We start from the raw sequence: 20,471 nt of genomic DNA on the forward strand, positions 1-20,471 counted from the left end.
AATGAGCACGGCTACAAATCGACTAGAAAGTGGTTAACTTGTATATTTCTTAGCTTTAAATTGTTAAACGGAGAACTTTGAGAAGTGCACTTACACAATTTCCAAATGTAGCGAGAAATCAGCAAACAAGCACTAGATGAAATAAGCCGTTGGTGATACTTGGGCCAACCATTAGGAACCATGTGAAATCGAAATGGCAACGAGACTCAAATGCCCTAGTGAAAAGGCTAGAAAGCCCATTTCCTGAACACCTGTTGCAGGTGTGGCAACTTCCCAGCCCTATCAATTGTGAGCTTGCACAGCCACAAGTCTCGTGCCTGCTCAACACCATATAGACATAGTAATTCCATTTACTGCAAATATTCTATTTTGCCAAGAAAGTTTTGTGCCATTCAAAGAAAGGAAGTTGATCATTAGGGTACAAGCGAGAGAGATGGTATTGTTTTGCAAGATACTTGCATGTTAATCATATCCTATATCTTTGACCGGGGACAAAATTTAAGCTGTCTAAGGCAAACTTTGTACTCGCCCATTTTCGACCTCCAACTTATGACAGGTTAATCATGCTTGGGAAATGAGCTCTCTCTTTTCTCTCTCTCTCTCTCTCTCTCTCTCTCTCTCCCTTTATTATCGTATTGATACAAAGGCAGGCTTTTGTAATAAGCACAACTTGTTAGAACTGTTTTGCCTATATATAGCCTGCTTGGGATGGAATTGAGAGCATCCATGCCAGCTCACATGTTGCGTATGCAGGTTAAAACAGGCTTCTGCATTTTCTCAACCACCCATTCATGCATTTTTACAGGCCCTGCAGTTTTATTTTGTCTTCACAGTGACTCCATCAGCTCCAGCAATAATAACAGCAGTTGCCATGTCCAAGAAAAGCCCATGGTCCACCACCCCTTCTAACGCAGAAATGGCCTTAGCTGCTGCCCTGGCATCTTTCATAGGTGTCTGCAGCACAGCACGGATGGGATCATGTATGATAAGACATTTTCAACTTCAACAGATCTGGGAAAAAGTACTGACCAAAGCACACGAAAAATGAGACAGGCAAGTTCAGACCTTGAAATAAAGATCTACTATGTAATTTGAATTGTCAGTGACATAAGGCTTGTCACCATCCATCCGCAGTTTTGCCTGCATAAACAAACAGCCCTAATCAAAGCACAGCACTTCCATTCAAATAAAAATGGCAAATAAGGCAGTTGAACCACACAAGACCTGTAGCAAGGTCCTTTTTGTCAAGCAGTTAAGATGGTGCTTTCAAGTTCTTTCGAGAGGTAAATACTTCTGGAAGCCACTTATTCTAGAAACTCAATTAAGACAACATCACCATTTGATGAAGTGACCCGGGGATCTAGTGCTAAGCCTGCAGCCATTTAGTGATATCATTTTAAAGCAGTGCTGTGGGTAATGGACATGTGCTACAGCTGTGTTCTGTAGAATCCCACTTTCAAGGTACACTGTTATCTCAGGAGACACAACAGAGAATCAATTCAGTTTCAAAGGCTTCAAAAACACAATGCTCATGAATGTACCTCACAACCAGCCACCTCTGGAAGATTTTTCAAACGCTCTGCATTATATTTCCAGCAGAATTGTACTACTTCAACAGGCATTGCTAGTTGACTGCCACCCAAACCATCAACCAGCTACAGTTGCAGAAACAACGCTCTTACCAACTGCTTACGTAGAGCTTTAGAAGATCATGAATGAAAATCACACCTTGTACTTGCCACATGGCCTTCTTTGACCATTGCAACAAACTTACCTTTGTCTCGTCAACCACTACCACAAACTTTGATGAAGCAGCCTCCACCATCTGCATAGTATAACAAGTCACAAAAGAAAAGCTAAATGTAATTGTGGCAAATCGTGAGTTGTAAGTTTACAGGAAAGAAAGGCACATGAGACAGACAAGTGGTCAGTGTTTGCAAGCACCTTACCTATGTTTTGACTATTGAACAAAGGAACTCTTTAACAAGAGATTGTAAAGCAAAACAAAGGCCTTGTTTTACAGGAACTTTGCATGACCATTGCCAACTAGTCAGCTATATATAAATACACATTCAAATAGAGTAATAGGTAGCCTTGTTTTACAGGAACTTAACAAGACCAAAACTAGTCAACTATATAAATACACATTCAAATAGAGTCGTAGGTAACAAAATAGACAAGTCTGGGATCACCTTCTCCCTCAGTAGGGCTCCACCACGTCCTTTAACCAGGTTAAGATCAGGATCTACCTCATCAGCTCCATCAATAGCAAGATCTATCTGGAATAAGAATTTCAAGAAAGACAACATAAGCTCAACCTTCGCTAAATATGAGTTTCTACAGATTTTTTCATATACAACCTTTAGAACATTGACACTTGCCACATTGATAGATGCCTATATCCAATCAACACTATATTCAAATTACAGGTACATATGAAATGACAATCTTGTGGAACATGATGATACCCCACCAAACAGAAGCAATTGTTGTGGATCATATGAAATGACAATCTTGTGGCTCATGATGATACTGCACCAAACAGAAGCAATGTGGCTGACTTGCTAGGCCAGCAATGGGTCACAATGTGAGTGCACATGTGAAAACAATAGTGTGACTCTCTGTGTGTTGGGGTTGTGTGTGTGTGTGTGTGTGCGCGCGCGCACGAACACGCACTTGTCATCATCATTATCCACCTTGCATCAGCATTTGGGCTGCTCTCCTTGTGTTTGACAGCTCCAACACTCTGGGGTTTGCGTTTTGCTGCCCAGGATCACTCCGTAGTATCAAAGAATTGTGGTTCCCTCCCTCAACAACTGGTGATCATCTTTCACATCTCCGATGGTATCAGAGGACTGCAGCTTGCTCCCTCAACTGCTGTCCTTCACCTTCCAGTGATTACCTCGATAGCCCACTGCCCGGAGGACTGCGTTTCGCTCCCTTCACTGTGCAGATTTCCCACAGGTGTTGCCGCTTGATTTAGACAGGACAATGCAATTATCTTTTGAGCTTCAGCTCCACTATATCAGCTTTTCTTCTCATAGGATGATTCACTGCATTGTCACCGTGTTCTTGTGTTTCTTAGTTTCTCTTCTCTCTGAGTTTGCCGTGCACACTGTGTTACTCCCCGCAAACCCTACCGTCTCTCTGCGTTGTCGCTTATTTTGATGTGGTACTAGAGCATACCTATTCTTTTAACATGGTATCACAGCATACGCGTTATTTTTGACATGGTATCAGAGCACAAGAGCACAGGAGCCCAGAGAGCTAAAGACAAAAAAGGCAAAGACAAGCTGCGGATTTGACATCATCTATTGGTTTCCCCCCTTCTTTCAGTGGGCGCCCACACAAAAGAGTAAATGGTGGCAAAATGTACCTAAGAAGAATAGGTATTGTCAATATTGTCAAGAGGCTGGCCAATTTGACGATGAGTGTCGATCAAAGGCAAGAGGCACAGCACCGAAAGCCACATCACAAAACCCCGCCCCTCAGTCAGGCAACCCATCTCAAGGGAGGCAGGGTGAGGGCAAGGGGTAGTGGGAAGGTCAGACCCACACTGCCACCGGTCAACCATCTCAATCGACAACGTTCTCAACTCTAGAGGGCTTGTCTGACTCGTCTGCAAAGGCCCACATTGTCTCCATAGAGACATCCGATGCAAGTCTCATCCACATCTATGAGTTGCCTCCCGACAAGATTGCCGCAAAGGTCCACTTGTCACAACCGAGCACATCAACACCTATTTGGATTGTGGACAATGGAGCTACACATTACATGACTCCTATAGAGGACATCTTCCATACCCAAGCTCTTGCAACCAGGCGGGCCTACGTAGGAAACAACTCCTCGATCAAGATCCAAGCTCAAGGTTGCATCAGTTTTGCCACTGACAAGGGTTCGGATCTGGCTTCGCTGGACAATGTATACTATGTCCCTTAGCTTAGGGTGAACTTGTTATCTATTTAGCAGCTTTGCCGGTTGGGGCGAGTAGTTTTCTTTACAGCGACCACAGTCGAGGTCCTTGACTCTCAGACTAGTTTGGTGATTGCTCGTGGTGAGGCATAGCCTAATGGCCTATACCACATGACCCATTTTCTTCCCGAGCCTACAGTCGAGGGTTGCATGTTCTATAGCTTTCAAGCATTAGCCACATCTAGGGAGCCTACAAACAACGAGCGTCTTTGGCATTTCTGCCTAGGACATCTTGGCTATGACTCTCTTTATGAGTTGTCTCGCCGTGAGATGGTTGAGGGCCTTCCCCATCTGAAGCTAGCTTGAGATATTTGTAGAGCATGTCAGCTCGGGAAGCACCATCGTACCCCATTTCCTCAACAGTCTACACATAGAACTAAGGCGCCTCTTAGATTGATTCACGTTGATCTTTGTGAGCCCATATCAACTGATACCTTGAACAACGCGTTGTACATCTTTTTGATAGTCGAGATACATATGGGTGTATTTTCTCAAGCATAAGTCTGATGCTTTCACATATTTCTCTGCTTGGGTGCTGCTAGTTCATAACCAGACGGGTCATTGTGTTGGTTGCATGAGAAGTGATATAGGTGGTGAGTTCATCTTCCACGAATTTTCCGAGTTTCTACAGCAACATGGCATCTCTCACCAACTCATCTCTACCAACTTTCCCTCTCAAAATGGAGTCGTATAACATCGGAACCGGACAATCATGAAAATGGCATGCTCTGTGCTATTTGCAGCAGAGCTCCCTGAGCGCCTTTGGTTTGAGGCTACTAACACTGTGGTGTACATCCTTAACCGGCGCCCAACTACGGCTCTTCATCAAAAGATCCCGTACGAGATATTCTTTGGCTCTCGACCTGTCATATCCCACTTTAGAGTCTTTGGATATCATGCATACATATACATGCCTAATGATAAAATAGGTCAGCCCTTCGACGTACATACCTATAGATCTATTGTAGGAAAACTTCTTTGGTTAATTCATACTAAGCCAGACTTAGCTTACTCAGTCAGCATTCTCAATCAGTATTTCATAGCACCTAGGCTATCACATTGGATTGGATGTCTTCATGTATTGCATTATTTACGATGCACTTATTCTTATGGCCTCACTTAAGGTTCTGGTTTATGTTTATAGAGGTACACTGATTCTGATTGGGTAAAAGATCCTAACACCTGGTATTTCCATGGCAGCTATCTCTTCACCTTAGGCACGGCTCCCATTTCTTAGTCTAGCCATAGGAAGAGAGTGGCGGCTTTCACCGCCGAGGTTGAGTATAGGGCTCTCTTCGATGGCACCAGTGAGGCCATCTACCTGAGGAGCTTACTAGCGGCGCTTCACTTCCTTGTGACTCTCTTACCATTGGCTACTGCAACAACCAGAGTGTCATTGCCCTTGCGGGCAATCCGATCATTACACCACGGACGCGGCATGTGGAAGTTTACTTTCATTTTTCCAGAGAGCAGATTGAGCTAGGCACTATCCGCCTAGAATTTGTGCCTTCATCAAATAATTTTGAGACATTTTGACCAAAGCGGTCAATCGGCCGGTTCTTCAGTACCTTTCACACCCAGGATCGGCTTGGGTGCACCCTCCCCTACTTCTTCAGATTGACGGGAAGAGGGTGCTTCTCTCTTGCTTTTCCTTCCAGTTTGAGAGGGGACAACTACTTCTCTTGATAGTGACAATGATGATGCTTACAATTTCTAGACATTCATTCATTCAATTATTCTTCTTTATTGTACTTATGGATATTTATAACTTTATCCGCACTGTCAGGATGATATGATTTTAAATGGGCACTTGGGGAAGTAAACAATTCCCCTGTAAGGGCATTGTCCAAGTGGCACCGTTGCATTGCATTTTACGTAAGCATGATATCTTGCATCTCCCTTTGCATTACCCCATGCATTGGCATTCTGTTCATGTAAGCATGTATCTGTGCATATTTATCCCTTTTCAGTCTTTAAGTAGCAACTCTAGATCCACCATATTCATAGCATTGCACATGGTAGTTTCCAAGGCAGTTCTCCCTTGCTTGCTTACTTGCTTACTTGCTTTGCTTGTCTTGCTTGCTTCATATCTTTGCTATATCTGTGTCATCCACACCTTAGCCATTTTCCTTCTTCATCGACACCCAGTACTGTAGGAATAGTATGCTTGTTTTGTGAAGTTCTTGGGTCTAACAATCCCTTATCACTCTCCCGTTTTGGGGCACGGATACTCAATAGAACAAAAACTGATTTGAAACCCTCACTTAATGTTCAATCTATCACAACTATAAAGCCCAAAAAAAAAGTCCATAGCTGATTCCATCCACCTTTGCAAGACTTCGTAGGCCATTGGACAGCAAACGTGCACCCTTTGTCCGATACCTAGGTCTCTCTGGGGTGATCACTTGGACTCCTTTGGTACGATAACCATCGCCTCTGTAGTCTTAGTAGACCACTAGGCAGCCGACGTGCACCCTTTGTCTGATACTCTAGCTACTTTGGGATGGGACGCCATGGGATAAAAGATAAAGAAAAAAAAAAGGGCTTGGTTGATCTACTTCTCGTGGCACTGTTGTTGGGCCTAAGAGGGGATGTTGAGCTAAAAATGCATTAGCTTCACTTAAACAAACCCAAAACATGCTTAATTAAAAAAGAAACCTTGTTTGTTTAAAAAGAAATGTATTTCTAGAGAGTCAGTATCCCATAAGAACAAACCCACTTGGGAGGGCCCAAACTTTCTATAAATAGAAGGTATGCTATCCTCCATTCAGCCTTAATCTTGTTTTTTTAGATTTCAGGTACTTCAACTTGCTATCCACACTGGACATGGAGGACATTGCGGTCCAGGCTAGCCATTGCTGTCTACAATAGTCTCGCGCTTGTTTCTAGCCTACCACACATTGTTCGGAGCTGTTTTCAGCATGCTGACTGTTGGTGTTGGTTTTTCTTGCGTTTTTAGTCTTTCTCTCTCCTCACTTGCGTTTTTAGTTTTTCTCTCTCCTACACTGCCGTTTGCATTAGATCTAGCCTTCCTTGGCTACATTTGCTGTTGTACGGCATCCGGAGGCTACCTTATTGTGATTCAGGATCCATTCGGAGTATGACACACTCTCTAGCTCATTACCCTTGCCCCCCGATCCTCGAGAAACAGGAGTTCAAGGTACAATATTCATTTACTACATAGTGTGTTTGCTACATGAGCATTGTATATTCAATAGTCATATCACTTCATTCATTCTCTCTGTTCATTGTCTCTGAGTTACCCTAACCCTAATTGTATTCTTCTATCAGTCTGTGCTTTGTCATACGATGTTATTTGTGTTTCTATGTTAGGGTATTTCTTCACAGTAAATGTACGCACACTTATTCTCCATGGCTCCAAGTGTGGCAGCCTCCAATCAATCTTCCTCTACTACTCACCTTATGGTGAAGGGAGGTCCATACCTTGGCTATAACTTTTAGTTAGAGCGAGGAAGGGTGTTACAACTCTATAGAAACAGAATTTGTATCCTTTTTCATTAATTTGTCTATATAATGATTTATTAAATTTGTTTCCTTTGCACTAATAATATATAAAGAAAAGTGCATTGGAGCTGGCCACTAATGAGTGGTCACAGGTTATGGTGGACCCACGCAGTGGGTTAGAGAAAAGATAGTTCACACTTCCACCTATATCGCCCGATTGGGCGCCTGTGACCAGAACTCACGCATATTAGGGTTAGACTCGCACACAGAAAGGATTGATACCTTGAAGTGTGGGCTAGATCCGCCAGAACAGACAATTACAATCAACAAGATGGCATGATCATGAATGCTTGTACAATGTGCATGTATGGGCTGAAAGCTTGAAATGCACATTTCTTTGCATAGGAAAGTCATATGAAGATTCTGATACCATTTTTGCGATGTACACGGAAAAAGCTTTCATATGACACCCATATTGGGGAGATCCCTAAATTTTAGGAGCCTCGAATTAGCCTAAAAATGCTAGTCCTAAAAAATAGGGATGTCATTCTAAAAATAGTAAATTCTGTATCCTGACTGTGCTTACTAAATTTGGTTGTTTCTATTCTTGACAGTATTCAGCCCAAAAAGGAAGGCCATAGAGAAGAGACAAGTGTCAAGACACTTGTCACACAAGTTTCCAAGTGTCCCACTACTTGTTACATCTCATGACATGTGGCTGGACACTTGTCTTGTGCTACTCCACTTTCCCCTTTTGTACTAGCTCTTCCCTCTCCTATAAATAAGAGCTCGTTTTTCTTCATTCAGCATCATTTTTCTTTGCTATAAACTCATGTACAGTACCCACAGATAGCCAGAAACTTGCCCATCCATCCCCATCATCATCCCCCACTTCTCCATTATCAAATTCCTCCATATTCCCTCTTCTATTACTGCTGTTTTACAGGACAGCAAGCCTGTAAATTCATTATAGCCCCTCCTTCTCGAGCTATTTCTTCCATTTTAGCAACAAGAAGCAAGCCCTATCCATGTATTGCTGATCAACGATGGAGAAAGGCTGATTTCCCCTCTTTCTTCTCTCATACTGTAAAGAAATCAGTTCTTATCATTGCATAATAGATAATGCATGTGTGTTTGTACATCTTTGCATGATCTTGTGAGAGTGAGAATTACTTCTTCTCACTCTCAGGTAAACCCCCATCTTCAACCCTCAATCTTGTCTCCATTACTTTTACATTTTCATGGCTGTAATTTTGTGAGTAATTTTCATTTTCAGCTTAAGTGTTCATTCTCTTTTATATTAAATCTTGAAAACAAGCGAAAATCATAATTGTCAAGCATACTACATTGTTCGGGGTGTTTACAAAGGGAGGCGAGGGGGAAGAAAAAGAAAAAATGCTCTAAACATAGAAAACACAAAGCCAATCATATGACAAAGCATAAACTGATAACACAAAACACAATTAGGATTAGGGTAACTCAAAGACAATAAATATAATGAATAATGAAGTGAATGACTACTGAATATACATTGCTTATGCAACAAACACACTAGTAATGAATATTGAACCTCGATTTCTCGTATCTCTAGAATCAAGGCAAAGGTTATGAGCTAGAGAGTGTGTCGTACTTCGAAATGGATTGTGAAACATAATGAGGAAGCCTCCACATGTCAAACACCAATAAACACAACCAAAAAGACTGGATCTAATATAGACAAGCAATGAGGAGAGAGAAAGGCTAAAAAACGCAGGTACCTGAGGAGAAAAAACTCGGCAATAACCGGAAACAATAGGTGAGTGTGCAAGAAGTATAGGCAATAACTGGAGGAGAGAGAAACTCAGCGAATGCAAGGTTCTAGATGATGGCAACAGTGTCTAATTGATGGCAACAGCTCTAGATGATGACGTTAGCAAAAAACGCAAGGTTCCTAACCATAGGTGACAGCTCTAGGGTACCAACTAACAACTCCTAGATGTAGGTTATGGCTCTAGGATACAAGCCACACCTAACAGATGAAAACGAAGGTTGGAATCATGCGCCAAATGATAGCATACAAGGGGAAGGTCTGACCACGATGTCCTCTGCGAATGGGGTGTGGGCAGTAGAGATACTGCTCCTAAAACTTGCAAAAACAAAATTAAGGGAGAGTGGTGGACTACATGCATAATTATGGAAAGTTTGGGGTACCCAAATTAGGGTTTTGCATGTGGGACACGGTAACTCTCTAGGATTACGATTCTTTTTGAAATAATAAGGTTTTTAAAATTAATTAAACATGTTTTGGAGCTGTTTTAAGTCAAGCTAATACATTTTTAGCTCAACAAGGGGAGAAGGGTGGGGGGGGGAGAGGAAGAGGAGAGGATGTAAAAATTACACGAAAGGAGAAGGCTAGTGATCTACCTACAAAGTATTAGATAACATTAAGACTAACCTACAATAGAAAAACCTTAGATGGCAATCCAAACAAATAATAGGCGAAGAAGCTAGCCAGAAAACTCTGACTAGGTGAAAGATAGACTGGGAATGGCTCTGAAGGGGTCTTCCTTTTTAGCTTGAATCTCCTGTACCTTCCAATGTCTACTAGTTTTAAAATATCTTCAATGGATAACTTTACAATGGCCTCTATATAAGCATAGACTATATAGAGTGTCACCCATTGAAGTCTCTTGGGTCACACCCCAACTCTCTTGGAAGGTGCCCAAAAAGCCTTTTTGGGACTGTAAATAGAAACCAAAAATTGAAATGGAGGAGAAAAATTATACTAAATTATATGGTTTCTCAACACACCTTTGACTTTTGCATTGGCAAAGAATACAGCATCTCCACTATTGCTACCTTCTTAGACTTTAAGTTGCAACTCTTCTTTCATTATTAGTGAATGCAATTTCTTAAACATCAAAGCTTAGGATCTCACCTAAGTGTTTAGGGCAATTACTAGTCCATTAAACCTTGGTGGACAAATCTAAAGACACCTTTGAGCTAGCTCCTTGCTAGTCTTTTATATCCCAGCACTAACCATCTAGTTGTACAGATTCTTGATTCAAGTAATAAACACTTCAACTAACTCTTCTTCAACAAAATTATCCGCAACTAGTTGATTCTCCAAGTTTTGAATCCTTATTTGGTTTCGCGTTTCATACTGATTCCTCAATATATTCCAATCCTCTAATGCCTTGGTTGTATGTTGAATCAAGGTCAAAACACTAGTATAGTTTATACCATCTAACTTGCCTTCGATAAAAGTTGGTGGGCGATGTTGTACTAAAAAATGCACTTAGCCACTTAAACAGCCCAAAACATGCTTATTTTAGGTTTATTTTAGCCAAAGCCCTAAAACGGGGAGCGAATCAAGAAAATTAAGTGGGAGAGGATCTAGAGTCCTAATTTTCTATAAATTGACAGCCAGCCCTCTACTCTTTCACAATCTTGTTTTTGCAGGTTTCAAGTGTTACCAACTTGCTGCCCACACCCCGGTCACGGAGGACATCTCAGCCCTTGCTGTCCATCACTGTTCTCTACAGTTTGGCGCTTGTTTCCAGCCCTCCACACGCTGATTGCTGCTGTTTCTGCCTGGCGACTGACTGTTGTTCATCTGCACTGTTGTCGTACAGCTTGCCACATCAGCAAAGTGTTACATTTGCAGGCTCCAGCTGCCGCCTTGACAGTTTTCTCTCTTCTGTTTGCAGTCGCTGCAGTCTTTCTCTCTCCTACATGCTGTCCTGCCTGCGTTTTTAGTCTTTCTCTCTCCTGCAGGCTCCGTTTTTAGTCTTTCTCTCTCCTCACTGTTGTCTGCATCAGATCCAACTTCACTGCTGCTTTTGCTGGTGTTCGACATCCAGAGGCTGCATTGCTACGATTCCGGATCCGTTCGGAGTACGACACACTCTCCAGCTCATTACCCCTACCTTGATCCTAGAGATATAGGAGTTTGAGGTTCAATATTCATTCATTGCATAGTGTGTTTGCTGCATGAGCATCGTATTATTAGTAGTCTTATCATTTCATTTGTTCATTGAGTTCATTGTCTCTAAGTTACTCTAACCCTAACCCTAACTGTGTTCTTTTTATCAGTCTGTGCTTTGTCATACGGTTTCTGTTTATGTTTGTGTGTTAGGGTATTTTTCTTTACATGGTATCAGAGCTTGGTACTCTTTGAGAAACCTAGGCCTTTGATCTGAAAGCTCTTTGCAAGAAGCCAGAACAATAGTAGGATCAAATGACTTTGAACACATCAACACCGATTCAGTCTCCAGATCAGCCTATGTCAAGAACCGAGTGAGAGTGGGCCGATCAGCTTGCTCCACAAAGTTCCGACATGGTGGGAGAAACATCTGAGTACATGGAAAAAAAGATAGACAAGCTGACCTTTGAGGAATATAAACTAATCATAGCATCACTATTTACAGTTGATTACATAGCACATTCTAAGCTGAATACCTGGCAGGAGGCTCTTCAGCACCCTCAATGGCAAGAGGCCATGGAAAGGGAGCTAGAGAGTATTGACCGAGATGAGACTTGGACATTAGTGGATCATCCGAGCCACAAGAAAGTCATTGGGACAAAGTGGATTTTTTGGACAAAGCTAAAAGCTGATGGGACTTTAGACAAGTACAAGGCTCGCCTTGTAGTGCAAGGGTTTTAACAGAAGCACGGCATTGATTATGAAGAGACCTTTGCCCCAACTACACGGTTGACTTCCTTTCGATTGCTACTCGCGCTCGCCGCTCACCACGGCTGACCGATACATCAGATGAATGTCAAGAGTGCCTTCCTGAACAGATACTTAGAGGAGGAAGTCTATGTGGAGCAACCACCGGGCTTTCTCTCAAGGAACCCTAGGGATACGGTATTCCGCTTGCAGAAAGCTCTTTATGGGCTAAAGCAAGCGCCGTGGTCTTGGTTCCATAGAATGGATGAGTTCTTACAGACTCATGGATATAATTCTACCCCTTATGACCCGAACTTATATGTTCGATCCACTCCAGAGGGGGTTAGCTATTTCTTGCTATATGTTGATGACTTACTCATCACAGGTTCAAATTCTACTGTCCTAGCGGAAATTAAGGCTAAGCTTAAAGCTACATTTGACATGACAGACCTTGGTTTGTTGTCTTATTTTTTGGGGATGGAGGTAGTTCGTTCTGGAAAATGTATTTTTGTGTCACAGCAAAAATACGCACTTCAGCTTGTGGAACAGTACACTTCGGATCAGACACGGCCAGTGGCTACACCTATTGATCCTACTGTCTACTTGTTGAAGGATACCCTAGGACAGTCCTTCGATACACACACCTATCATTCTGTTGTAGAAAAACTTCTTTGGTTAATTCACACTAGGCCAGATTTAGCTTACTCAGTTAGCATACTCAGTCAGTATTTCACAGCACCTAGAATGTCACATTGGAAGGCATGCCTTCATGTGTTGCGTTATTTGCGGTGTACTTTTTCTTATGGCTTGACATATGGTTCTGGTATATGTTTGTAGGGGTACATTGATTCTGATTGGGCAGGAGATTCTGACACCCGGTGTTCTCTTGGTGGCTACCTCTTTACCTTGGGCACGGCTCCTATTTCTTGGTCCAACCATAAGCAAGAGATGATGGCGGCTTCCATGGCCGAGGCTGAATACAGGGCTCTCTTCGATGGCACCACCAAGGCCATCTATCTGAGGAGTTTACTGGCGGCGCTTCATCTTGTCAGAGTGCAGCGGTGCGGAAGCGTAAGACTGAAAGAGAGAAAACGCAGAGAGAGGAGAGAGAAAGAGACAGTGGAAGATGAAGATCTGCTGTATAAGTGTGCTGTATACAAAGATATGCAAATATATACACGGGCGCAATGCGCTAGACTGCGTGTCTCCACCTCGACAATGCAACCTGCTGTTCACCTCGAGGTCCACTGCAGTCTGCACAATCTCCTGTCTAAAATCTGCAAACAGAGACGGAGTCTGTACGTCTCCAGCCTGGAACCTGCGTACAGAAGTATGTGTAAGACTGCTGAAATCTCGGCTATAAATAGCCAGAATCTGGGCGCAACAAATAGGCAGGTCGGCTGCATTAAATGCAGCCGACTGTACAGTCCGACTATACGGCCAGTCTCTGATCCGCTAACACCCCCTCTTAGAGCCTAGGCGAGGCAGAAGCCTGAGGGATCTGGAATGTCTCCGAAGTAGAGCCTGGGGAAGTGCCTTCGTAAACAGATCCGCAAGATTGTCCTCCGTCTTGCAATACTCCACAATGATGGTCTCATTCAGAAGCTTCTCTTTGATAAAATGGTACTGGATCTCTATGTGCTTCGTCCGGGCATGGAAAACAGGATTCCGTGCCAAGGCAATGCAACTCTCATTGTCACATTGCAGCAAAGTAGGACGAGTCTGGGGGCAGCCAAGCTCCTCCAACAACCTCCGAAGCCACACAGCCTCACATGTGGTGGAAGACACGGCCCGATACTCCGCCTCAGTAGATGAAAGGGCTACCGTGGGCTGCTTCTTGCTACTCCATGAGATAACACCAGCACCCAAAGTAAAACAGTAACCTGTTGTAGACCGCCTGTGGTCCACATCACTAGCCCAATCCGAGTCGCTCAAACCTGCAAGTACAAGATCTGAACCACCTGTGCCTGTTGGATAGTGAATCCCTAAGGCAGATGTCCCCCTCAAATACCGAAGTATCCTCTGGGCAGCCTGCCAATGCACCGTCTGAGGTTCACTCATGAACCCCACCAAGAGCCCAATAGCAAAACAAAGATCAACACGAGTATTGAGGAGCCAAATCAATGATCCAATCAACTGACGATAGCGAGAAGCATCCGCCATGGGAGAAGCTGAATATGAAGTCGCCTTCCAGTTCGGATCCATAGGAGTAGAAATGGTCCGACAATCCTCCATCGCAAAAGAAACCAAGAGCTCCTGTACATATCTCTGCTGAGAGATAAAAATCCCCCTCTGAGACTGATAAATCTCATGGCCCAAGAAGAAATGGAGTAGACCCAAATCCGTCATCTCGAACGTCTAATGTAAAGCTGCCTTTGTCTCTTTGACCTTCAGTGCATGATCACCTGTGACAATCAAATCATCAACATACAACACAAAAAGCACACAACCAGCCTTGGAAGTGTGGACATAAAGCTGCGGATCAGCCTTGGAACGCCAATATCCCAACTATGACTGTAGGAACGAATCAATCTTCTCGTTCCATGCACGCGGAGCCTGCTTAAGGCTATACAAGGCCTTCTTCAACCTGTAGACTTTCCCATCTGAAGATCCAAAGCCATGAGGCTACTCGACATAGATCTCCTCCTTCAAATCACCATTGAGCAAGGCCGACTTCACATCCAACTGGTAGACAGGCCATTTCCTATGGCCAGCCAAGGCAAGAATAGCTCGAATAGTCGCCTTACGAGCAGTGGGGGCAAAAGTATCATGACAATCAATCCCTGGGCGCTGTGCAAAACCTTTAGCAACAAGGCGAGCCTTGTGCTTGTCCAAAGGACCATCGCTAAGGTACTTGGTCTTGGAGACCCATTTGACGCCAATCACCTTCTTATTCGAGGGGCGAGGCACGAGAGACCAAGTGCCATTCCTCTCAATAGCCTCCAACTCGGCTTCCATAGCTTTCTTCCACGGTGCGGACTGTAAAGCCTCCTTCACGGAGGTGGGCTCTCGATCCTGCATAACATGGGTCATTAAACAATAGTTAGAGCAAACAAGCTCCGTAGAATGTGCCTGGTGCCGACGTGACCGCCGCGGACCATCCTGCGGTCCCCACTCCTCAGGGACCCCCTCGATCCCTGAATCACGGAGTGTGTCATGGGCCCAACGAGGAGGAGGCCGGACTTCTCCTCGTCTCTCTCCATCAGCTGAAGACTCTGGGAGATCCACCGGTGGAACATCTGTATCAGAAACAGAATCGGAATCAAAAGGCGCGGGCTCCAAAGAAACTGTCTCGGGAGCCCAACTCTTCCCTGGATCTCCAAGAACGGGATGCTCCTCACCCGCTGCTATGGCCGGAACCTCCACGAACCGCACATCTCGACTGGTATACACATCCCACTTGACGAGATCATACAAATGATAGCCGTGGGACTGAGAGCTGTAGCCAACAAACAACTGTCTTCAGGAAGCTACTTCAGATTTATCATGATGAGGCTTGAGAATGTGAACATAGGCATCACACCCAAAAACCCTAAAATAAGAAACATCGGGCTTAGTCCCAAAGTAAGCCTCAAAAGGTGTCATCCCATCAACGGCCGAAGTGGGGGATCGGTTAAGGATGTGGACTGTAGTAGCCACAACCGCGGCCCATAGAAACTGAGGTGTCTGTCGGTGCTCCATCATGGTGCGCGCCATCTCAATCACACTTCGGTTTTTCCGTTCAAGAATGTCATTTTCTTGAGGAGTGTTGGTGTTAGCAAACTCCTGGTGAATACCTTTATCTGCACAAAAACGAGCAAACTCATTAGAGACTAATTCACCACCCTTATCGGATCGCAAGGTTTTCAATCTCCGGCCTGATCGGTTCTCCTCAAAGAGAAGCCAATCCTTGAAGTGGGAGAAAGCCTCCGACTTCAACGCCAAGAAATAGGCCCACGTCATCTTGCTGTAGTTATCTACGATCAACATGAAGTACGAGCTCCCTCTGAAGGACTCATTCCTCACAGGGCCACAAAGATCGATAGATACAAGCTCCATTGGTGAAGTAGACCGCCGCGAAGCTTTGTGGGGAATCGCATCCCTATGCTGTTTCCCACGAATCCAAGAGACGCATGGCTGCTGGCTCACCACTATGTCCGGCAACCCTCGAACAAGCTGTCCACATGATGCCCTTCAAAGATAATCATAGTTGAGGTGACCAAACCGAGCATGCCATAGCTCTGACTGTGTCTGAGAGGTAAGAAGAAGAGTAGGGAGGGCGGTAGAAGACGTTAGTTTGTAGATGCCGTTCTCCTCATATCCTGATGAGAGAACCTTCCTCGACCCACGATCAACGACTCGCACCGAATCACTGTCAAACTCCACCAAAAGTCCAAGGGAACAAATCTTATGAACCAAAAGTAGATGATACCCCAAACCGGGCACATGCAAGACCTCTGAGATATGGGTACCACCACGTCCATCTGGAATAAGCTGCATCTCACCCCGTCCTGCAATAGACACCGAAGAGCTATCTCCAATGAGAATCTGCCCACGTGAGGGTCGCAACTGGCAACACCATCTGATGAAGAAGTCGTGTGCCGGGAGGCACCACTGTCAACGATCCACTCTCGAGCCTGGGGAGCTGTCATCGCAGCATTAGAAGCATTCGGTGTAGAGTCCTCAATGATAACTAAATGAAGAAACGCAACTCATGAGGGTGCAGCCACCGCTCCAGAATCCTTCGTGTCCTTCTTGTTGGTGTCCTTCTTGTCTTTGTCAGGGCAATCCTTCTTCCAATGGCCAGCCTTGCCACAAATATGGCATGTGGATTCTTTGTCCTTGTCCTTCTTTGACTTGTTGTCCTCCCTCTTCTTCTTTTAGTCCTTCCCCTTCTTCTGAGAGGCTTGACCTATCAAGGCTTCCGATTTGGAAGCATGTTGTCCCTTCAGTTGTTCCTCTTGGTCCAAGACCATAGGAACCAGCTCTTCCCACCGAAGAGTAGACTCACGCCTCGAAGCAATAAGGGCGGAGTAGAAAGCACCGAATCGTGGCGGTAACTGGGACAAAAGTGTGATCGCCATATCTTCGGAGGAAATCGGCTTTCCCGCATTCTGAACCTGCATCTGAAGCTGTCTAAGCTTGTTAATGTGCTCCCGCAACGAAAAAGACTTGTTCACGGACAAGGTCCGCATCTGCACCTCCAAGGAAACCCGCTTCATAAGGGTCATCCGGTTATACATCTGATCAAGCTCCAGCCATATCTCCCAAGCCACCGTCAAGTGCTCGATGTGGGCTATCACGGCTGTAGTACAAGACCAAAAAAAAAGAAAAAAACGAATCCGGGCATTCAGTTTGTTCTAGTGAGACTGTGCCTTGGCCAACTCCGCACGAGCATCGGAAGAGAGTTTGGGCTCATCTCTCACCGAGGGCCGGTCGATCTCCTCCTGTACAAGGTCCGCCAAATCGTAGGACTCAAGGATGGCCAATATTATCACGCGCCAGATGCGGTAATTATCGCCATCGAGCTTTTGATCTGCCGGAAGAGCCGGTAAGACAGGCACCTTCCGGTCCATTATCGTCTGGAACTCCAAGTCAATCTCTGTAGACATCTTCACCTGTAATGCCTTCACAAACGCAAAAGCAGCCCCCTTTGACTGTGAAAACGCAGCCTGCTAGGGCTCTTTCTTCCGCGTCCCGAACCTTCTTCACCCGCCAAAGGCGATGAAAAAGCAAAACCTGCACTTGAAGATTGAAAACTCAGCCTTCCTCCTCTTCAAACAGCAACAAACAGTAGCAAATCCACCAATTGGACTCCTTTCCTGCGCGCCCACGCTTGCTTCAGCCTTGTTCCGAGGCGCAGCCCTCTTGCTCACCCTCAAACGTTGGAAACGCAGCCTTGTGTCGCGATGAAAACTCCTCTTCAGGTTGGTTCTTCACTCAGCCAGCCCTTCTACACTGCTATGATACCATGTCAGAGTGCACCGGTGCGGAAGCGTAAGACTGAAAGAGAGAGAAAGCAGAGAGAGGAGAGAAAGAGACAGTGGAAGATGAAGATCTGCTGTATACAAAGATATGCAGATATATACACAGGGGCAGTGCGCTGGACTGCGTGTCTCCACCTCGACGATGCAACCTGCTGTTCACCTCTAAGTCCATTGCAGTTTGCATGATCTCCTGTCTGAAATCTGCGAACAGAGACAGAGTCTGCAGGTATCTCCAGCATGAAACCTGCGTACAGAAGTGTGTGTAAGACTGCTGAAATCTCGGCTATAAATAGCAAGAATCTGGGCGCAACAAATAGGCAGGTCAGCTGCATTAAATGCAGCCGACTGTACTGATACAGGTCGGACTGCCACGTGGCAGTCCGACTATACGGCCACTCTCTGATCCGCTAACACATCTTCCATGTGACTCTCCCACCGTTGTCTACTGCGACAACCAGAATGCCATTGCCCTTACGGGCAATCCGATTGTTACATTAATAAATGTAACTTATGGGAGACAGGCGCGAGGGATGACCGTTCGAGGGCCTTGGGCACCCGAAAGGGGTCAAGGGGAGCCTAGAGAGTAAGTGAGTCTAAAAATAGTAGGACTCACCTGAAGCGGATGGCTGGCAGACGAAACTAGAGAGAGAAGCCAGCACTCATCTAGGCGAGGTTGGGTGGTGAAACAGAACGACATCTCTCGTGCTATGACAGAGTGATCACTGTCTGGTATCGAAGATTGATGACAGGCAATCTTATACTGGTATCAGAGCCGTCGGGTCCCGTCTTCTAGAAGAGCCGTCGGGTCCCATTTTTTGGAAGAGCCGTTGGGTCCCGTTTTAATTGAGGCGAATGCTTTCGTGTTGGCACGCTGGTCTCCCACCCTTTTAATCTTTAATTTGAGCTTGGATTCGCGTTCGTGTAGGCGCCGTCGTCAAAGTTCAAGTACTTGACGGATTACGTCAAAACTGACAAGCCAACGCCTGACAGAATTGGCCCCGCACCTCATCACACGTGACTGGTAACATCCGTCACAACTATAAATTTTTCCCTCCTCGGATTGGCCACCGTCGCCAGAATTTATGTAACCGAAGTGGACAGAAGTATGGAGCTAGTCGGGCGAAGTCCCGTTTGAGATATAGCTGTGGGTACAGCTAGTTTACACGTGACCTGTTTGGGGGAAGGGGGGGGGGGGGAGGCGGGTTTTGTTTAATCCCCTACTTATTCTGTGTTTCTGCCTGACATGCTTCATTTCAATGCGACTAGCTCGGTTTGGCGGAAAGTCGAACTGTTCCTCACTCTTTTGGTTATCACTAAACTTTTAAAGCCATCAATAGCTGCCTTATCACTATAATCAAGGAAGTACTTCATTTTGTACGCAAACTTCTTATATTTTCTTTCTAATTCCAGTGTATTAATGGAAGGTAAAGAGAAAAAGGGGGTAATTGAAAATTCTAGTTCTGGGGACCATCCTATGGCGGATCCCCATGAAACAGAAATTCAAGAAGAACAATGGGAAGAATTTTTTGCTACACAAGAACAATTTGATGATTTAACTGCTCGTGTGCAAGCATAGGGGGTTCAAATGGAATTTCTAACTCAAACACTCACAGAAATAAAACCTCAATTAGCCTTATTACTAGAAAGGAATAAAAATAAGGTAGAAACCTCGGATATTCCATCTTCATCGAAAGATTTAGATGTGACTATGCGAAATCCTAGAGAACCCCACCAAAAGTTAAGGGATAACCCAATGTTAAAAAATATGAAACCTCCTCAATTTCTCGAGGAGGAAAAAGACAAAAATAAAGACACTATCTTTAATTTTCTCCAAAAATGGGATGATTTGCACAAACTTAAAAATACTCCACCACATCTCCAAGCGCTGGAGGCCAGTTTAACCTTGGGGCCAAAGGCATATAAATGGTGGTGAACTTTAAAGGAGGCAAATAAAATACCAGAAACTTGGGCTCAATTTGAATCGGTCTTTTTGAAAGAATTCCTTCCTGAAAATAAAATGGAAAAAATTTGGGAAGATTGGGATTATATCAGACAAAAGAGAAGACCTTTGCTGACATATCTAGAGGAGTATCGTGAGATAATCCTCAAATTGGAAGGAATAGATGAATTTCAAAAGACAAGAGGATTCATTAGAAGACTAGATAAGGCCTGTAAAAAGGAAGTGAAAAGGAGTTCACCTAAGACCCTTGAAGAGGCGATTAAATTTGCATTAATCAATGAAGATAATACGTGTCCAAGTACACTCACTAGTCTCACTAATGCGGAGCCCAAGACTAAGGAATTTGAAGCCTCAAAATTTGTAGGTAAATTTAAAAGGAAAATGCCATTTCTTAAGGGCAAGAAACAACCCTTTGAAAAGAAACAATATGTAAGGTCAAAGTTAAGTCAAGATGACT

At 44.4% G+C, this 20,471-nt stretch overlaps 1 protein-coding gene across 1 annotated transcript in view; it reads right to left on the reverse strand.

Moving 5' to 3' along the window:
* Positions 1–343: 343 nt before the first annotated feature.
* The window catches only part of LOC148036735 (putative ribose-5-phosphate isomerase 3, chloroplastic), a 37,191-nt gene continuing 17,063 nt past the window's right edge, over positions 344–20,471 (reverse strand). Inside the window, exons 6-10 of the mRNA XM_087675621.1 lie at positions 2,193–2,279; positions 1,775–1,825; positions 1,542–1,655; positions 1,066–1,140; positions 344–954 (exon numbers count right to left, since the gene is read on the reverse strand). Of these exons, the coding sequence (XP_087531747.1) occupies positions 817–954; positions 1,066–1,140; positions 1,542–1,655; positions 1,775–1,825; positions 2,193–2,279 (465 nt within the window). The 3' untranslated portion in view covers positions 344–816. The remainder of the gene's footprint in view (positions 955–1,065; positions 1,141–1,541; positions 1,656–1,774; positions 1,826–2,192; positions 2,280–20,471) is intronic.

Source organism: Lygodium microphyllum, chromosome 4, assembly GCF_053477565.2.
Source record: "Lygodium microphyllum isolate KBCC chromosome 4, Lygodium_microphyllum_v1.1.10, whole genome shotgun sequence".
Taxonomy (NCBI): Eukaryota; Viridiplantae; Streptophyta; class Polypodiopsida; order Schizaeales; family Lygodiaceae; genus Lygodium; species Lygodium microphyllum.